At 48.0% G+C, this 14761-nt stretch overlaps 1 protein-coding gene across 1 annotated transcript in view; it reads right to left on the bottom strand.

The window, feature by feature from the left end:
* LOC146007304 (transient receptor potential cation channel subfamily V member 6-like) overlaps positions 1 to 14761 on the bottom strand; it is a 46562-nt gene that overhangs the window by 15298 nt on the left and 16503 nt on the right. The window contains exons 8-12 of the mRNA XM_083145650.1: positions 11350 to 11562; positions 10474 to 10560; positions 7141 to 7217; positions 6459 to 6624; positions 2034 to 2100 (exon numbers count right to left, since the gene is read on the bottom strand). Of these exons, the coding sequence (XP_083001776.1) occupies positions 2034 to 2100; positions 6459 to 6624; positions 7141 to 7217; positions 10474 to 10560; positions 11350 to 11562 (610 nt within the window). The remainder of the gene's footprint in view (positions 1 to 2033; positions 2101 to 6458; positions 6625 to 7140; positions 7218 to 10473; positions 10561 to 11349; positions 11563 to 14761) is intronic.

Genomic DNA, 14761 nt, shown 5'->3' with positions numbered 1-14761 from the left:
CACAAACAGTAAGCTAACTTTCGATGTAGAGATGTGGTCCTCGCAGTAGTGGCCCGTGACTGCCTGTGGGGGTGGGTTAAAATCTATGTGTCTATAATGAGTCACTGAATGGCTGTATGTATATATATATGTATATAAATGTATGTGCGCGTGTGTATGTACATGCACACACTCGATTAGTAATGCTTCCTGTATGTCTTTTTCCATTACCCCTTCACCCTTCCATTTTCTATTGGTGCCCTCACGGAATAAATAAATAATTGGGGGGGCGGCTGGCGTGAGGTTTTGCCTAGGGTGCCAAAGACCCTTGCACCGGCCCTGGGGGTGTACTTCAAACTGATATTTGTCATTGCAGTGTCAAATAAAGCAACCAGTAACCAATAAAACACCCAAATCCTCTCTCTGCACATGTTACATCAGCCCCACCTGCACTGCACATGGTTTTGTACATTAGAGAGTGATTGTGCCTTTCCGAGTGAATCAGAATAACCACCTAAATCTCAAGGGGTGAATCAACCTATGTCCTATGCTTGTGTGGCACCCCAGCCTAGCCCTAGTCCCAGCAGCGGGACCTTAGGGGTTTATCCCTAGATCAGTGTGGGCGCGAGAAAACGCCCCCAGGCTGAGTGACAGCACTGGGGACGTATGAGAAGAGGAAGTGCGTGGAGAGAGGGGATGGGGCAGCACGAGGACGGGGGAAGAGAAGGTGCAGCGTGGAGGAAGGAGCTGTGAAGGGGAGACTGAGCGGCGGCGCGGTGATCAGCGCGTGACCCCCGCCGACCCCCAGACACCCGCGGGATCAGGGACGCGGCGCATGAAGCGCACGACCCCCGCCGACCCCCAGACGAACAGGAGAGGAGGGGAACGACGGGGAGAGACAGGAGAGAAGGAGCCCAGCAGCGCGGAGTGGCTGGCTGAGTGAGGCAACGCTGCACTAGCAGCGCCCCCACTAGCGTGCCCTCCTGAAGAAGAGGACCATCAGCAGTCATGCCAGATGACCGGGGACTCGATCGTGACGGGCAGGAGCCTGCACCCAGTAGCTGACGCCAGGTACCCCACTTGCTGGTGACCCCAGATTCTGCCTCCAAGTACCCACTCCCTGCCACCAACGTCAGGGGACACTAAGCAGGCAGACCCTCACTGTGCCCAGCACCCAGCCAAGACCCCGCTGTGCCCAATGTCTTGGACACATTACCCTCCCCTAACACTTGGGTAGCCCTGCCTCTATTTGGGCCCGTTCGGAACTGCCCTCTAACAACCAGCGTGGGACCCTGTTACACGGCCGCCCCACTAAGCAGGGGAGTTAGCCCCCTAATTGTATCCGGATCTGGAAGTTTCTCTTAAGTTAAATGGACCCTGCTGTTCTGCATTGGCAGTAGAGAGGGATCACACTGCCATCCTGTGGCCTATGTTCATATTGCCAGGAGCCAATTCATATCCTTATTCAAAGGTACGAAATTCACCCTTTATCCCGGGAACAGTGTCCTAGAGTGTACACCTAGGAGGGACTCGTTCAGGACAGTATTAATTAGATACGTTTATGGTTACATCGTGTGTCTTGTACTGCTTGTACTTTGTCTACATTATATGTCATGTATACCGTTATCCCATTTATTAGGGGGCTAGACCCACATAAGGTTTGTAGCATTGCCGAGTGAAGGCATCCGCTTCCCCGAGCCTGAGTCCTGGCCTGCAGGAAGTGTGCCTACACTCTCCAGTGACGCGGAAGCTCCGCAGCTTATTCGAATGAGAGAGTTTGTCCAGTTGAAGTAGTAACCTGCTAGGCGGGCGTAATGTCGATAGTGTAGAGCTAGGCTGATTAGGCCGATTATAAGTTGAGGTACAGTGATGATTGTTTACTCCTTTATTTTCTCTAAATAAAACATAAGTAGTTGTACCTATTGGGCGCCTTGCTTGAGTCCCTGGGGCGGTGTGTTCTCTACGGCCGACACAGCGAAGAACCGGCGTGGAACCAAGAGTATCCAGCGACTCAAGGTATTTATCTACCCCCACCCGCGGCGTATCACACTTACCCGTTCCAAAGCCTAAAATCACCACGATCATAAGCCAGATAAACCGCAGGAGGTCTCCAAACATCATCTGAAAAACAGAAACAAAAAACACTCAATAATGCTGCAAACCTACCGGTATATACAGAGAAGGAAAATCATCCAGAAAAGCCCTGCTCTAAGTATTCATGAATTAAGAAAGCGCATAGTCACAAAACCAGCCAGTACCCCGATACGCTCTAACCTTAGAGGGTGACCGTATGTCCTGTGTACAGTCCCTGCAGTAAAAAGTCCCCCTGAATATTCTCTGTATTGACCATTAATGTATTTGTTTATAGTAATCAGTGGCGGTTATTACCTATGGGTTGCAAGACTGCAGCTCCCCCCCCAGGTAAAATCCGCCACTGTTCCCTAAATAAGTGCAGCCCGGTGTAGTCTGTGAGACTGCACTGGCTTCACTGTGACTCACAGTGACTTCCTACTGGAAGTCTGACCTGCCAGTCACCCAAGGTCATCCCAGTGGGAGGTTTTCCCTCCCTCCGGGATTCCTCTATGGGCTGCTACGGCTGCAGCCCATAGAATCTGGGGTATGCGCATGAGCAGTACCGAGGCTGATTCTGCACATGCGCTGGTGCCTGTCATCTGCAGTGTACAGGTGTCGGGACCGTGATTAGACGTCTATGGGCAGCGCATGTCCAGTACCGAGGATGTGACTGCGCATCGACCACGGCGGGGACAGCAGCAGCAGGGACCGGAGGAGGCAGGGATCAGCAGTAGTGGCATCGTGGCCAGCGGAAACCTCCATCATGCACTGAGGTAGGAGCCGCCACTGATTGCATCGCAATCTTCGGCGGTGCTAGGCTTCCCCGGTAGCTCAGGGACTTCGGCGGGGCCAGATCTGCCCCCCTTGCATGACAGTGGTGGCCCGGGCACACCCCCTTTAGTGACGCGGCAGCCAGGGCCTGCCCCCTTTAGTGATGCGGTGGCCCGGGCACGCCCCATTTAGTGATGCGGTGGGCCGGGCACACCCTTTTAGAGATGTCGGCGTCCTGGGACCGCCTACAACGGTGACGTCCGCCCCCAATGCGCCCTGCCCCCAAAAATTCCTAGAGGGAACACTATAAGTCATACCCTTTATCAATTTTGTTGCTCTTCTCTGAACCCTTTCTAGTTCTAGTCTTTTATATGGAGCGGTGCCCAGAACTGTGCACTGTATTTAAGATGAGGCCATGCCAATGATTTATATAATGGCAAAATTAGCTTGTTCCTGCCTCTATGCCCCTTTTTATGCATACTAATACTTTATTGGGTCTTGCAGCTGCTTCTTGACAATGTGCACTATTGCTAAGTCTAAAGTGAATGAGCACCCCAAATCCTTCTTCATTAAATATTCCTTACATTTACCCCATTTCATTTATAGATTGGATGCTTGGTTTTGGTTCCTAAATGCATAACCTTATATACTTCATCTTCCATTTGGTCTCCCAATCATTCAAGTCCCTCTGTATAGATATTACATCCTGCTCTCATTTTATTACCTTACATAGTTTAATGTCATCTGCAAAAAATGGAAACTTGCTCCCTAAACCATCACCAAGGTCATTAATAAATATAGTAAAAAGCAGTGGACCCAACACAGAACTTTGAGGAACGCCACTTAAAAACTTTGACCAATTTGAAAATGTTCCATTTACCACAACTCTCTGTTCCCTATTCTCCAAAGCTAATGACCAAAGTACAAATGTTGATTCCTAGACCCAGCTCCCTTATTTTGAAGAACAACCTCATGTGTGGCACAGTATCAACGGCCTTTGCAAAATCTAAGTAGACCACATCTACTGTGCTGCCTCGGTCTAAGTTCCCATTAACTTAATCATAGAAGCCAATACAATTAGTTTGACATGACCTGTCCCTCACAAATACATTCTGATTACCACTATTAATCTTACTGCACACCAAGTAGTCCACTATCCCTTACTACACCCTCCAGTAGTTTCCCCACTATCGATGTCAGGCTTACAGGTCTATACTGTAATTTCCTGGTTGTGATTTACTTCCCTTTTTAAACAACGGCACCACATCTGCTAATCGCCATTCCCTTGGTACTGAGCCCGATGAATTTGAATCTATGAAAATAGATAACGGTCTATCTATTTCTGAGTTTAGCTGCATAAGAACCCATGGGTGTATGCTTCTGGAACTGGAGCTTCATTTATCTTAATTATAATTAGACATCTTTGGACTTCTTCTACTGTCAATCAAGTACTAAAATAACGGTACGTCAGCATTTCCATCTTTATGTATTATTCCTACCATTTGTTCCTCTCTAGAAAAAATACTAAAGAAAAGAAAATATTTAATACAGGTGAAGCCACTCCGGCTCTCGTGTCTCTGTTACGCCTGCACGCCTTATTCATGGCAATGGACGCACAAGTCTTTGAGATGCTCACGTGTCCACATTTACCAGTGCGCCAGCCGCCAGGAATCTACTGCCGGTGCGCTGAGGAACTACATAAAGGCAGCTCCATCTGTACCTCTGCTTTTTCCTTATTGTCATTAGATACATTTCTACTGTCGGGAAATATCAGCACCGATTAAATACCCCCTTAAAGTTCAAACAAAGTAGATAGATAGATAGATAGATAGATAACCACTCAGAAAAGTCTTAACTATTTATGGGCCAGTTGCATCAAAGGGAGATGTGGCTGCTAAATGAGCGTCTGATGTTGGGATTCACAATCCGGTAGATTCTACCCATAAGCTGCAGCACAGAACCTAGATCACCTACAGGAAACAGACCAGTCATTTAAATGACAGCAATCCCGAGCAGTACCTTGACACACATGTTAGATATTAATGGTTTGCATGAGTGTAAGGGGACTATAGGCAAATCTCATAAAAATGACGTGTTACTAAAACATTTCCAGATATGTTCTTTAATTAAGTTAGACTCTCTCCGACCCTGCAAAGCCTCAAACTTATACTGCATGTAGTGGCCGCTGGTAACTTCCAGGTAACTGGACCACCCCCTGCATTTGCCTATGTTTATGGTTCCACTGGCCCTGGCAGGTCACGTGCTGGTAAATACAAAAACTGGGGGACCCCTTGCGAATAATCACTTGTATTACTCTGTCTCTGTTAAATACGCAGTAACTATCCTTACCATGCAAAGCAGGAAGAGTCTAATTTGGGAGAGCTCAAGTGCAGCCTCCTACGGCGGTGCCCCCTTCTCTCTGCCGGGGCATGCTGCGCTCACCACGCTTTGGGCTCGGTGGCTCTCTGCGCTTGCCACACTTTATAAAATCAACTGCACGCCGACGTGGATAGGGGGGTATAAACAAGTTGAAAGGACGTGTACCGTGGTCCCTCACGCGCTACCGAACCCCTAACCCTGTCCCTCTCCCTGATGCAGACACAGGCAGGGTTGCCGTACCCTGCAGCAATAATTACTGAGACACACAATATGGAGTGCTTCTCCGCCGGCGCCCGCATGATCCCCTCTCCGCCAGCGTCCGCCAGCGCAGGGGATCTGGCGGTTACCGGCGCTGTGTGAGAGGCACTCACTAGGCTTGCCAGGGACACAGGGGACAGAGCTGCAGCTCCCGGGGACAGTACAGTGACTACGCTGCCTGACGGGGACACTACGCTGACTACGCAGGGCTGCCGCAGAGTCACTACGCTGACTACGCTAGGCAGCCATTGGGCTACGCTGAAAACGTAGCATAGTGGGGCTCCGTGAAACTACACAAGTACCCGTATGCCCTTGTGGGTTCGCTCCACGTGCCACTTGTAATCCATGTGGATGGTAAATCAGGCAAAAGCAGAAAAACACGTGGAAAGAAACCCCTAGAAAAACGTGGGATTTTTTAACTTTTTGAACCTGTCAACCTTAAGCACCATCTACCTTTTAAATGTCGACCTTTTGACCCAACCGACTTAACATATGTCGTCCAAATGGTGTTGACCTGTCGACTGTCTAATAGACACTTTTGGGGTAAATTTACTAAGATGGGAGTTCTACTGAAGATCTTCTCTATTATCTTCCAGAAGGTGCTAAATACATCTTCATTAAAACTCCCATCTTAGTAAATGTTCGCCTTTCTATCTATCTGGATTAGAGATGTGCAGGCTCTGATTTACTCTGATTTCAAAGCAGGATCTTATTGGCTATCAACTGTCAACAACTGTCATGTGATTTGGGATGGCCAATAAGATACCCATCATAGTTATAGCTGCTCACATGTTCAACCAATAGCACAGGGAGAAACACTAGAACTCCTAGGTTTATGCAGAATGCAACCAATCAGGGCAACAGCTGCTTGGCTAAATCCTAAACATCCCCCACACAGATTATGTATAGGGGGGATTATAAGGCAAACTCGCTGCTCCCCACAAGTCCCAGGTTGTCTCACGGTCTCGTCATGGTTCTGCTGCACTGCCGACACTAACCTTGTAAATCATGACGGTGAAAGGTCCCAACATCTCAAATCCACGAGCAAAATATATAGCATAGCACCAGCCGAACACCAAGGCTATACACATGGGGACCACTTCTCCATTCGTGTTGGTGAGCCTGAAGGCGAGGGTGAGCAGGACTGAGCAGCAGAAGATGACCCTGTAAACATGGCCGACACACGAGCAAGTCATGCAGTCAATGCAAACTCAAACAGAGAATGACCGTAGGGTTGGGTACAAGAAGTTACGGCAAAAATTTACTCCCTCTTCCAAAACCATAGCCTCCTCCCACACACCGCGACGGCTCTCATTTGGGGTTCAGTGTCTTTCTCACAGATGTCTCTATATCATAGTATACTGCTTACTCAGCAAACGTGGTGCAATCCACAAAATGGCTGCCTCCATATCGGGAACCAATTGAGGGGGTAATTCAGACCTGCATATATTCACTGCCTAACAAGCACTGCCTAAAATCCTGAACAGCATTTGATGCCACATATTGTGGTCCCGAGCATTTCGGTTTACGGATACTCAACCTGTATATACAGTATAAATGCAAGCATTGTTCAAGTACAACCCAAGGATAACATTGCTCCATGATGTCGCTGTAAACTGATAATGACACAATATACAGTACAATAGGAGAAGGGTAAATTCATTGAATAACAATACTCACAGAATGAAGTGAAATAACCCCCCTGACACCATGTCCTGGAGCAAGGAGATGATCCGGGAACTTATCAGTACCGGGATCTAAGGAACACAATAATCAATGTTAGAGTTATCATTTCTCAGCAGGTTCCGGATCATACTGTACAGTCAAGAGGGCGTCAAGTCAAGAGGGCGACCCCACGTGGTCAACATGTGGTTACAGGAGGTTTTTTTCAACTTTTTCATCATTTATTGTCCATTTGGCTACAATTCTGAATAGTAACCTGTGCCAAACGCAATGGTAGTAGAGCGAGGCACCTTTCCCGAAACGTTCCAGAAGAGGGGACACGGTACACTCATGGGGTCATGTGGTTTAACATTTTAAAAAACATTTTGACCATTTTTATGTTCACCATTCCCATGTTGACATTTTTATTGCGTCGATATTTCGTAGCTGTTGACCTTTTGACCATTGCATGTCCACCATATGAGGTCAAATTATTGACTGTTGACCTAATTATGGTCGGCCCAATTGTCCACATCCTTCTAAACCTTGGGGAGGGCATTTCAGTAGCGTTCAGTGGCAGTGACCCATCAGCTCTGCTCCATTAATTGGAAAACCACTGAAGTTGGCTAAGCATCGATGGTCAACCCTAGTTGACATCTGGTAGGCTGGTCTTCTTTTCGAGGAGTACTGTCCAATAAGATAAGAGAGTTCTTGCAACTCCCAGAGGAAACAGCTGTTTCAAAATCCTTCCTATGCTGTCCGCAACTGGGGTAATTTTTCAGAACGATACTCATTGAAGATAGGATGTTGCCCATAGCAACCAATCACAATCGAATTCTTATTTATTTTGCACCTTCTAGAAGATAATAGATAGATCCTGAATGGTTGCCCATAGCAACATCCCATGTTCAATAGAACTCACATCTTAGTAAATGCCTTGCGCATATGTTGTGATAATTTTGTGATGTCGATAGCAGAAAGGATTTGGGAGGTTATTCAGAAATGATCTCTGGGCTGCTAAATTTTTGAATTACCTGCGATCAGGTATACGCCGCACGCCAGAACTAAATCCTGCCCCCATGCAAGCAGTTCACTATTGAATGATTTTTCCACTGTGTGCAGTCTCTGTGTAGCCCAGGACTTACTTGGCGGCTCCATCTGTATCAGTCGGATCGGAGGCGGAGCTGACATCACAAGAATCCCAGTAAACACCTGGGTCCCTGCTGCCTCCCCCGTCACCGGTCCCCCTCGCCACCCCGACCCCCCCTAACCCCACCCCGCAGCCGAGAGACTGGGATGCGCGTGCGTGTAAGACGCATGCGCTTCCCAGTTTAACAGGGACGTGCAATCAGGGGAGGCAGGGGAGGCAGAGCCTCCCCTGTCATAATGATGAAAATAATAAAAAGAAGATATTTATATATCTTTCATTTCTACCTCTCCGGCTGCCTCCCACCTTCTTACACTGCTGCATGTGAGGGTGAGAGGCAGTGGGAGAGGTGCCTCCCGCTGTTAACATTAAAACTCGGGGCAGCGTGGGGCGGGTAGGGGTGGGCAGGGGGCAGGGTGCAGCAATGGGCTGTAAAAGCCCATTGAAAATAAATGGGGAAGCGGCACTTATACTGATGCCGCAATGACAGGGGCACCAGTATAAACGCACGCCCCCAGATGTGATTGGGCCAGCAGATCCAGTGCTGGATCCGCTGTCCATTCACATACATGCAGGGCCATGGAGAGGATGCAGCAGCGCGGGCAGCGGGGAGTTCGGCGCCGCAGGGAGAAAGCCGATGTCACTCACCCGTCTCACCGCCGAGAGGACTGGCTGCCGCCACTGCCGAGGACAGGTAAGTCCGCTGGGTGGTGGGAGGGGAGGGGGGGCGCATGTACCGGCGGCCGCTGCATATGTAGCACCGCCATGTCCAGGGGGGGGTTGGGGGGTGGTGGTGGTGTGGCCAGTGCCTCCCCAGGCAATGACCTCACCGCACGTCACTGCAGTTTAATGGCGTCCTTGTCCCTCCCTTGCAGCACCTGGGGGGCATTACTGATTTGATTGAGCAGCTCTCACATGTTTGTTTTTATATGCAAGAGGCATTTGTTGGGACTTGCATTTGGAGGGCATGCTGGTTCCTGTAGTGCCACAAGGAGGATTTAGGGGTAACTTCTGATAGGCTGGCTCTCAACTTAGATATATCGGTAAGTGCTGTTATCATGTAGCCTTACAATAGACAATTACTGTATTTGGCCCAGAATGGGTGCTGTTATCATGCAGTGTAGGACTTCCGGTATCAGAGAAGCCTTGACGAGCCCTGGAAGCTTATCATATCTTTTGCAAAATATATGTAACTAAGATCTCTGAATTGCCTTCTAGGTACTTGTTTCCTAGAACGGCGCCCAAGATTTTCTGTCGTATGGCATCTTATGCATTGTATCGCATCGTATGCCATATAGCCGCATGCGATGTAATGCAATGCGATGTGATTTAAGCACCCTATATGCGTATTACTTTACATGTATTCCGCGTCCCCTCGTGGGGCACGCTGCGCTCGCCACGCTTTGGGCTCGGTGGCTCGCTGCGCTCGCCACACTATCTAAAATCAACTCCGCGCCGACGTGGATGGTGGGGGTATGAAAAGGTTGGAGGACCCATACCACCACCCCTCATGGGGTGGAGTGGGGGTGCTTTTAACATTGTAAGCACCACTTACGGTTACGGTGCTTATACAATTAATAATCTTATAGGGGGGCCATTTAACATTGAAAACACCCATTAGGGTGCTTATACAATTTTAAATCGTATACCATTGTATATGGCATACAATGTGATGGTATACGATTTAAAATTGTATAACATCGGCTGCCATCGCGTAACATCGCATCGCATACCATTGTATGGCTTATGGTATACGATGCGATGGGCGCCGTGCTAGGAAACAAGTACCGCCTTCTATTAGATTGGTTATTGAAATCTTATTACTAATGCCCTTTGGTGTGCTGGGGGTTAAATCCCCCTCCCTTGCAGCACCTGGGGGGCATTACTGATTTGATTGAGCAGCGGTCACATGTTTGGTCACATGGTAACTCAGAAGGTTGATGTTCATCTGTTGAGCATCCAGTAGTTGCATCTTCCTACACAGCTGCGGCTTTTGCCTAATTGCATACAGTCACTGTACAAATATTGCAACTGCGGCGACATTTGTGTCCACCTCGGATTTCGGCCCACAGGCATCTTTTTATTCTCACTTTTTACAGATATTTGTCATTTACAGGATGAAACTAACATGGCTCCTATTGCCATATACAGTAGATGAGTCAAACAAGACAAACCAATTACAGTCTCCATTTTCCCTTAATTACCTCCATGAGTAACATTGCCAGCGCCCCAATAACGGAAATCAATTCTCCGACCAATCTCAGCTCATCCGCTGGTGTGGTGTAAGCCTCCTGAATAAAAACACACAAGAACTTTACTGAAACTAGATCGTAAACTCACACAAACCCTCTTAAAACACCAATAAAAACCGACTCATCATTGATTCAGCAATCAGGACTGCTGGGGACTATGGGGTTGGGTTAGTACTACGTAATGTGATTTGGGCCAGGATGCGGGCAAAAATGTACCATGCTTCGGAATGCGTGAATGTGTTAAGAAATGCCATCTGGAGATGGCGTTACCCAATAGAAGCCTATGGGCAGGGGCATTTTATCAGAGGAAGGGCCCATGTGCAGACTCTGGGTGGGCCCGCTCCTCTGCTATCATGCTAGAGCCCAATGCGCATACATAGGTCTCTGGAAACATGGTACCTGCCATGTTCCGGAGACAAAATTCCTACTGCGCATGCAAGGTGGCCATTTTTCCAGTGAGTTTTTGCTGCAGCTCTGTTGCAGGACTCTGGAAAGTTAGGTAACAAAACATGGGCGGAGTGTGTGAAGTGTTGGGCCCCCCCTGGATCCACATTGCACCCATCATAGAAACGCCTATGTCTGTGGGCTTCTCTTCGCATTTCCTTCTTGGAGGGATCCATTGAGTCCTAAACCCAGAAGTCCTACTATGGCCAAGGACACCTCTTACCAGTAGAATAGCGGTTGAATACCACGGCCTAGACCTCCAATTGAGCAAATGCTATTTGGTCAGTAAAGAAAATGTATATTCTATGGTGAATAAGTGAAAGAAAGATGCCTCCAGCAAATCGTTATCTTCCATATATACACCAGGCCCAGAGAATATCCTACCAGAAGATTCTTTTGCCGTAGCACTGTTATGTCCCGGGGGTTGGTTGGAAGGGTCTCTAGAGGTTGGAGAGGTCGGTTAGCACAGCACAAAGATACACAAATCATGTACAGCACGTAGACAGTAGCCAGGAACCAGAAATATGGCCGCCCGAACTTCTGCCATTTCTCCTGCACCAACTCTTTTACTGGGGAAAGGTCCAGAATCCGTCGAGCCTTGGAAAGAAAGAGAATGGTATCAGGGGATCCTTGATGACGTGGAAGAAAAATAAGGGTTCAGGAGAGTTGATAAAGGGTCTAATTTATGTTTGTACATGATGGCCGATGTTTACGCAACAGCAATAATCGTCAGACTGCGGATGTGCTGTGATCGCAGTGGGCATGCTCCAAGGGGCCGATGTGATCCTGCTTGCATGGAGGACCAGTCTGGAGGTCCTAAAGGGAAGTTTACAGAGAGTGGTTGGAAAAATGCAGGCACGTCATGGACGTTATTGGGGCCTACATCTGTTGTCGGCTGCTAGCTCGTACATGCAAAATACATGATATCGGGGGAAATTTACTAAAGGTAATTTGTAAAAAATAGGTGTATTTGTATCCAGAAATACACTTAGTTTTGACATTTACTATCCCGAAAATACAGCAATTCGTATTGGTATTGATAGCACATCAATACGAATACGAATTGCCGTATTTTCGGGATAGTAAATGTCAAAACTAAGTGTATTTCTGGATACAAATACACCTATTTTTTTACAAATTTCCTTTAGTAAATTTCCCCCGATGTGTCCAATCTGTGTGGCCATAGGCCAACCCTTAGACGCGATGGTCCTCATTTTTGTGCATAGGCTGCAAATGCGCAAGAATGAGTTTCCAATGGTTCTGGTGGGCTTGATTTTATTTGTGGGTGGCAGCTGCACTTGCTAATATTAGCAGCTCCACAGCCGAGAGAATCGCAAGTACATTTGTGTATAAACATGAATTAGGCCAGAAGATAGGTAGGGAAAAGCATATTTTTAGTTAGAAGTTGTGAAAAATTGGGAGAAGCATCCCGTATATGTTTATAACCTTTAGACAATAGATCAAGCTGTCATGAGCAGACTTTTATCATAAATATAGATGGTGCTGAGATGTTCTAAGCACAAGAAAAGACGTGCAGCCCATTACTAGACTCACCATGCTCCAGACTTAAAGTCACCACTTCGAGTCGAAGCCTTAAGTTCTTGGCCATTTACCATGTATTATGTATTTTGGCGTGATGGGATTTACTGGCTCAGCTAAATCTGCCTAGTGACTGATAGAGTATAGTAACATGATTAAGGGGCGGTTCTACAATCTAGAACTGCCCTAGTACTGCATGATGGGGCAGATGTAACAGTAGTTGCAGGATGCCGGACGATCTTGAACCAACTGGGTTTCGCCTTGTAAATATTTACCACTTTTTAAAAAATTGTCCAGGATCGGCCAGTATCCCGAATCTCTGGCAAATTCTGACCCTGTCACATATGCCTCCTGTGTGTGAAATGGACCTAACTTTGGATATTTTTATATTTGGATCTAGATGATATATCATATCATTTCACACATTCTACCATATACTGTAAGAGTTTTGCTTGGGGCAATGATGTTTTCTAGGGGCCTCACCAAATCCATACCAATTAATTCAAAGAGAACCTGTACCAAGGGTAGTGGAACAAGAGAGGCCCGGAATGAGGGTTTAGGGTGGGTTCTCTCATGGATAGGGCAATATCTATTCCGGCCATGTGCACCCCCAGATGATAAACCCTAAGCAGGACTCTCCTTCTTTATCCCCATACACACACTAGGTGATATTGTTTACACTCCATATCGTAAACGATGCGTTCTCCCAATCATCATTAACGACCCACTCCCTCTTCTGAACATGTTCCGACGAGGAAGTCCTCGTTAATAATGGTCATGCTGCAGCCACAGCATGACGCCGGGGTCCCAGTCGCTGCTAAAATTGGCACTGGGGGTGACTCACAAATTTGGGCCAGTCCCCTAGCCATGGGGCTACTCAAAGCCTCCCACTTACCTACATCACTGTCTTAAAGGTTCCAGGTTGTTCCAGGGTAGCATAACCAGGGCCGCCGAGAGGTATGCCGGGGCCCAGTAAAATTTTGGGGTGCGTGGCCTAATTGTGGGAGGCATGGCCACCTCCCGCGATTAGGCCACGCCCCCAAAATGTTTAGAGGGGGTGAAACAAAACTCTAAAGTTGAAGGGGGTGTTATTGTCCATCCGTCTGTCCCCCCTCAGCAGCAGCAGCAGCAGCAGCACACACCTGCAGCATGTGCTGTGCTGACAGCAGGCTCATCAGCATGATCTCTCACGCTGTCAGGGAGACGCTCATGCTGAGCCTGCTGTCAGCACACCACATGTTGTAGAGGTGTGTGCTGCTGCTGTCTGGGAGCGACAGAGGGGAAAGAGGGGGGGTCAGACCACGGCCCCCACTGTGCCCCTCCAGCAAACCCGGGCCTGGGTAATTAGTAACCCCCCCCCCCCCTCAGCAGCCCTTAACATAACTAACTTGGTCAAACACAAAATCCTGTAACGAAAAAGTCTCAGCATCAGTGACCACTTTGTGACCTTATTTGGCCCTGGGATGAGCTCATCTGTTTCCATGCTGCCTGTGGTTGCTGGAGCAGCTTCCTGCAATGGTGACTCCATTGTCTGAGTCGGCAGTGGCGGATTCAGGGGGGGGGGCACCCGGGCACGTGCCCCCCCTGTCATTCTTTTTGTAGCTGAGGACCAGGGCTTTCCAACGAGCCCAGCCCTGTGTCTCTAGCCCCCCGGGAACCAGAGATATCGCCTGGCAAAGCTGTAACGTTTTTTCCCCATAGGATAATATGGGACCCGTCAATTCCGACCCCACCCGGTTCCGACGGCTGCCAGTTTCCCCCCCCTGGCATCACAGAAGCTTGTGGTTGATCTCATTCAATTCCAAATCGCTGGGCCTTCAATATAATACCAGGCTGGTCCATATCGGTCAATCGTTTCCAGAGATATTACGTGTAAACTAATTTTTTTATTTTTGAAATGTAATTTCATGGCTGTTCTTGTTCTTTGAGGGCAGATTACTCTGGAACCAAACGATCCAGTTTCACTGGACCAAAATCATTCAAAGCCCACTCAAAAGTTCTTCAATATAATACTTGTCTCATGTAAATGAATCAGTTGGTTCCGAAGATATAGCCGGTTAAATAAGATAACTGGTTAAAGGGGGGGAGGAGGGGTGGTTTTCTCTCCCCCTCACACCAGAAAATGAAGGGACTAGGCTGGTGTAAAAGGGGCCAACCTGGGAATGCATTTTCTGGTGTGAAAGGGGTATTATTTCAAATAGCCGGGACCTGCAGTGCTCTGAATACAGCCAGGCTCTGCCACTGTCAGTGGCTATCA

The sequence above is a fragment of the Crinia signifera genome, chromosome 6, assembly GCF_055691185.1.
Source record: "Crinia signifera chromosome 6, ASM5569118v1, whole genome shotgun sequence".
Classification (NCBI taxonomy): domain Eukaryota; kingdom Metazoa; phylum Chordata; class Amphibia; order Anura; family Myobatrachidae; genus Crinia; species Crinia signifera.
The sequence above is the reverse complement of the archived record's forward strand: the minus strand, read 5'-3'. Positions and strand labels throughout refer to the sequence as shown.